The 6,275-nt window shown below is 41.6% G+C and overlaps 1 protein-coding gene across 1 annotated transcript; it reads right to left on the reverse strand.

Moving 5' to 3' along the window:
- Positions 1–613: 613 nt before the first annotated feature.
- LOC311343438 (ubiquitin-conjugating enzyme E2 D4) lies at positions 614–5,945 on the reverse strand. The gene is made up of 7 exons (XM_084468304.1): positions 5,678–5,945; positions 4,671–4,734; positions 4,159–4,190; positions 3,979–4,056; positions 3,269–3,374; positions 2,863–2,956; positions 614–2,742 (listed from the first exon to the last, which is right to left on the reverse strand). Exons 1-7 carry the CDS (start codon positions 5,699–5,701, stop codon positions 2,697–2,699), a joined length of 444 nt encoding a protein of 147 aa, XP_084324430.1. The 5' UTR covers positions 5,702–5,945; the 3' UTR covers positions 614–2,696.
- Between the last annotated feature and the right edge of the window lie 330 nt (positions 5,946–6,275).

Below are 6,275 nucleotides of genomic sequence, written 5' to 3' on the forward strand. Positions count from 1 at the left end.
GATCATAGTCAAGACTTTTGAAACGTTTTATTTTTTTCTTGCTGCAAGGATGTGTGTAAAATGGAGTCAAAGCAATTGTTATGGACTCAGTTAAAACAAAACAAGCTTTATTTATGAATGGTTATTTAAATCTTATATGTAAAGAGAGAGAGAGGGATGTCCCCATTGACAGGTCAAGCACAAATTCCATATTTAAGAAGCGTCAACGGTGTTAGGAAGCTGGTCCTGAATTTCAAACAAAGTCAAAATTATTTATTTTTAATTAGTGTTATGTCTTGGCAATTTACAAGATAACTGAAACGATCAAGCCTTATAGAGAACGCAGCCATACTAGTAAACTTAAAGTGACGTTATCTGTGTATAAAATGGGGATAAGGCTAATGTCTCAATCAGAAAAGTTAGGCTGATTAACTGTAATGAAATCCCTGATATCCGGCACATGGCTGTGAGAGGGTTGAGGCCAAAGCACAGGCTGTCTCGCTGAACACATTGAACAAATACACTCTGCACGGACTTGGCGTCACCGCAATGGAACAAGGCTGCACTCACAAGAAAGAAAAAACATAATAAATAAATAAATAAATAAAAACAACCCCCCCCCCCCCCCAAAAAAACATACAAAATGTGTACTACTGTAATACTTCAACACTCAAATCATTTTAATATAATGGGTCTGGCAGCATATGGATCTCCACTGCATTTGGAGAGTTTGTCTTTAGTCTATAACCTATATTTTGGGGACATTCAATTCAGCCTTGGGCCCCCAATCTAACAATTACAAAAACTCTAATTCATGCCAAAAACATGGCCTACATTCTATATTTTTTTTCATCCTGCTTTCCAATGCACATTTATCTTGTTAAATCCTTAGGAACAAAACATAGTACCAATGGTAATCTGGTTTTAAAATAAAACTGTACTTTCCCTTTATATTGACATAATCTAATGACATACTAGACAATTTTACAACTAGTAACCTCTTGATGACACCCAATCAAACTATTTTACCAAGTCACGTTATTGCAAACAAAACACAATTTTTGTAAACCATGGCTATATATAAGCAGAGTAGCTCTGTGCTCCTCAGAAATCACCAAGTGACGTGCCCCAACCTTAGATATAAACAGGAGCTGGTCATAATTAAAGTCTCTTCTTTGAAAAGAAAGGGCAATCTACAAATCCAATTATTTTTACCACAAGTTCATCAATATTCTGAAGGTCTGCTTTCTTTCCATCTTTAAAATAATTGCAGTAATGAAAGACTGTTGTCATTTAGAACACAGTAGCATTAACACATCTACAATGGCCTGCTTGATAGCCAATCAAAAAACATTCACATTCACATCCAAGAGTTCAAAAATAATAAAAAATGAAAATAATAAAGCAAACTGTTGTGGTGACCCGACAGGGGTTTGGTGAGGGATAGAAATGCTCCCTGAGGAAAAGGGACAGGCAGCATACTGATATGAAACAAAGGACTGCTGCACCCATCACCAACAAGTTCCTTAGGAGTGCTGATTTCAAACTGAGCCATTCCCTACTTAAGCATGACACGTGCTACTTAAAACAAATACAATACCAAGTGATTTTAGGTTAGCACTTGCTTGGTTGTATATTTTCTTCTACATGTTGGATGGTATGGGAACCGTTAACTTCCGCTCACCATGGGTCACCGCAGTGCTCCTTTAAAGGCTGATGATTTGGCTGGATACCTGAGCAAGTGTACGGAGCAGTTGGCACAGTCCAACAGTACTGCGTCAAAAATAATAGCATTGTTAATTTCCTTTGCAATGATTTACGTCGGGTATGTGTATGACGCCGATGGATACTGAACGACGCGACGGGAAACGTGGACATGGTCCAGAAGAATGGAAGAGGATTTTGCGTTGCCTTTGCCTAATAAGCACCGATGCTGAAACATGGGGCACCTAGCTTTAATAGCAGCTGTCCATTCTAATTCCAATACTGTTGCACCCACTTATGCAGTCCGGGATAAATCTAATCCGTCTCAAGTTTGTTCACATTTGCCCTAAGGTAGAGATAGTGTTCATAGAGCAGTTGCTTTCAAAGCTAAAAGCTACAAATCAACTGCTATTATTAAACATGCACAATTTTGTGTTCAACGTTAACATTCCGACTGCAATTGCACATCTACTATAATAAAATAAAACAGTAAAGGCCACTGAATACATGTAAATACAATAACAAGACATCAAGTGAGACAAAACAGTACCTCTGAAGTAAGGGCAAACGATGATCTTCTGAATCGACCAGAGTAGTTTGCCAAAGAAGAACCGAACAAAAAAACCGAAAACTTCTAGCAAGAGTGACCATAGCATTGCCCTTGATGAGAGTGATGCCTTAACAACAAATATAATAATTCACGATAGCAGTAGTAAAAGTCTGCACATGTCGCTGTGTGGAGGAGAGTTCCAGTATTCCGCGGTGGGACGGCCTTCAGGAGTCCATTGGGTCCTGGCGGGCCGGTCCACACTAGTCACAAAGGATGGCACAGAGAGCATGACCGCAGCACATGGAAGCCAGGTGCCAGTGTACCTCGTATCGCTTCCTTTTTCCACCGGTGGTGTGTTGCCCAAGATATGTCTTGCTTAATTTGCTTGCCTTGTGTTAAAATATCAAATATGTTTTCCTAAACTTCTTTTTTTTTTTTTTTGTATTTGATTTGAGTGGCATTTTCACATTGCATATTTCTGTGTCCATTCTCTCGCTAGTCTGTTGTACCTGTTGGGAAAAAAAACAACACAACCTGTGATCAGTGTCTTCCCTCTAGTGGTGAAGTACTTAATTAGTGATAGTAGTCATTCTAGTGATCAGAAGTTAAGGGGGGCGTGCGACACTTACTTTTCCCGGTCGGATTTGTAGGTGTGGGCGATCTCGGGGACTAGCGGGTCGTCGGGGTTCGGGTCACAGAGCAGGGAGCAAATAGACAAAAGAACTACGAAAGACAGGAAGTCATGAGATGGAACCTCATTAACATAAACACGAGATGAACAGAAAACGCAAACACATGATGGATCAAAAGCTGACACCTTCTTCTCAGTCTATATATTGATAAGAAACAATAACCTGGGCAGTTATGATACCACTCACTGACGTATGACAACATATACATATATTGATACACAATGTGTGCTAAATATCCAGCGCTACAAGAAGTCATTTCAACATCAACTAGGGTGACAGTTTTTTCTTGAATACCTTGAAGAGCTTTTAAACATGCAACCATAAGCGACACACGGCGACGTACCTTTTGACACGGTAAGGGCAGGGGACCATTGCGATCGCAGTATGTCCAGACAAATGCTTCCGTTGCTGTTTATATTCGGATGGTATATTTTTGTCGTGAACGCAACCTGTGACAAAACCCAGCAGATGGAAGACATTTAAACAACCTCGACGGTGTATCACCTCCCCATCGTTTAAACCTCAACGATGTATCACCTCCCCATCGTTTAAACAACCTCAACGATGCATCACCTCCCCATCGTTTAAACAACCTCAACGATGCATCACCTCCCCATCGTTTAAACAACCTCAACGATGTATCACCTCCCCATCGTTTAAACAACCTCAACGATGTATCACCTCCCCATTGTTTAAACCTCAATGATGTATCACCTCCCCATCGTTTAAACAACCTCAACGATGTATCACCTCCCCATCGTTTAAACCTCAATGATGTATCACCTCCCCATCGTTTAAACCTCAACGATGTATCACCTCCCCATCGTTTAAACAACCTCAACGATGCATCACCTCCCCATCATTTAATCCTCAACGATGTATCACCTCCCCATCGTTTAAACAACCTCAACGATGTATCACCTCCCCATCGTTTAAACAACCTCAACGATGTATCACCTCCCCATCGTTTAAACAACCTCAACGATGTATCACCTCCCCATCCTTTAAACAGCGTTGTGTGACGCCAAGTGCCAGACGTCAGGGGGGACTCACCTTGGGGGGTTTGAAGGGGTAGTCTGTGGGGAAGTGAATGGTGAGGAAGAACACGCCCCCCTGATACGGGCTGTCATTCTGTGTACAGGAGACGGCACAAGGCAGGGTTAATGGACTGATTTAGGTACACGTCTAATGATGGAATATACAAAACACAATATATACAAAACAATCACTTACTGGACCCATTATAGTGGCTTGCCAATGGAACACTGAGAAGAAAGGAATAAATATCCGTTAACACAACTGACTGATTTGACTTTGTTGTCGCAACTGTTTGATTTCAGAAGCCTGTGTGGAGTAGTCCTTTTTCCATCTAAAAAGGTTTAAAGATGATCCAACTAGGCTAAAGTATAGTATCACACTTACTGCTAAAATAGGATGTATTTATTTTTTGGGCTATTTTCTAAATATAGAGGATTTCTCATTTGGATGTTTGGGGTGCTAGCTAGCCTTGGTGTTATACATTGCTTATGTGGCAATAACGACAAACTAGAGATCACAACACACGTTAGAAGATTAAACCTTTCTGAGGTTGTCACCAGAGCCAATATTTGGATATTCCCAATATTGATGAGCAATAAAAACACAAATTGAAGCACAAGTTGTTCATAAGCCACCCTTAAATGTCATCTTCAAAATAAGGGCAGTTAGTGTACACAGTAGTAGTAGAGTAAAAGGGTCATACTAACAGTCATCTCCTAGCGGGCCAGCGGAGCACTGGGCTGGAGGGTCCCTCTGAAGGTCTGTGAGTTCCTGAGGACAAAAACAAGTTGAGTCAAGTTAGTCAGGTTGAGCGATCAAGGATAACAGTCACACAAGCTCCAGGAGGTGAGGAAAAGAGAAGCATCCCCCGTCATAGGTAACATGATGTCACCTTGTGCCAATCACAAACAGAACACACACAAACAGAACACACACACACATTCTAGAAACACTAAAAATATATTCCACTTCACCAATTGTATTAATGATCATGACACTATTGTTTGTTCCCAAGTGATTTTATTGGTATGCCTCAATAAAAATATATTGATTGGAAGGAAGTATCACCATTCATGTATTATCATAACGTCCATAACAAACTGTACCACTATTGAGCAGCTCTGAACACGAAGCTGCCTATTCTGTTTTATAAATACCCCCTCTGGCCTGCTCCAGTGCCCCATTTGCACTCCCATATATGGCGACAATGACATTGGAGTTCAATCTGGCAACTTACAACACAGCTGAGACACTCAACCCATATCTACCATCTACCCACCACTCATTCTCTTTATCCCAAACCTCATCGAGAACAGAGTTAAAGAGATCAGTGTGAGTGATTCTACAACCATGAACTCCATCGAACAAACACAAAAATAACCCCTTCACGCATTCCCAGTGCATGGTCACCTACCGCACTGGGATCGATCGACCGTGTTGACAGCGGACATCCCAGTGCAATGAGAAGAGATAATAAAGCGTCCCAGTAAACCCAGTGATGCACCATTACGAGCAATGCGCAAACGGAGCGATACCGTCCGCGGTAAGCTGCTCTTTTGTCTGTGAATTATCCTCATCTGAGCACCGAAAGGTGGTCGAAGTGCACCGACGTCAGGCCGGGAAACCACCCCGGCAGGACGCACTCAGCCCGGGGACCCGGAGGAACCCGCCGGCTGCAGGGAACCGGGGGAACGGGAGGAGAAAAAACACTCACCTTTTGAATTCTTTTCAACGCCATTGCCTGGATGGCTAATGCTATGTAGCTTGACAGCTAACCGCTAGCACTTTACACATACGATTTAACTTTAGTTTTCTGGTGCTGCTCTCCGAAAGACACCTGTTTGAACCGGCGGGACACGTTCAGCACATGTTAGGCTCTTGGATTGTGTGTTTTAAATAGCGATATCTTGGGTAAAAGCACTGTCAATCCTGAGATCTTGGTGAGCAACCTAGATGTTTCACCCTCTTCTCTCTCCTATCAGCTCCACTCATTGCGGCCTGTGACGGACGAGATGTCAAGTGTCGCGAGAGTTCGCGGAGGTCGCCATAGTTGTAGTTCAACGTAGATGCTGGTTGTCTAGCACCATGACCAGCATGTCACTTTATACGAATATATTAGTACAGATATTATACAAATGTTCTACAACTCCTTTGTACACAATAAGTATTTTTTTTCTTAAAGTGTAGGCTATATGTACATTATATTTGGATCATAATTCGTCAGATTCAGTCAAATTTCCCTTTGCCACGACTAATAATAAAAGAAAAGGTTAGGATATATATATATAATAGCTTTATCAGTCAGGCCAATT

The sequence above is a fragment of the Micromesistius poutassou genome, assembly GCF_964030765.1.
Source record: "Micromesistius poutassou genome assembly, chromosome: 5".
NCBI lineage: Eukaryota > Metazoa > Chordata > Actinopteri > Gadiformes > Gadidae > Micromesistius > Micromesistius poutassou.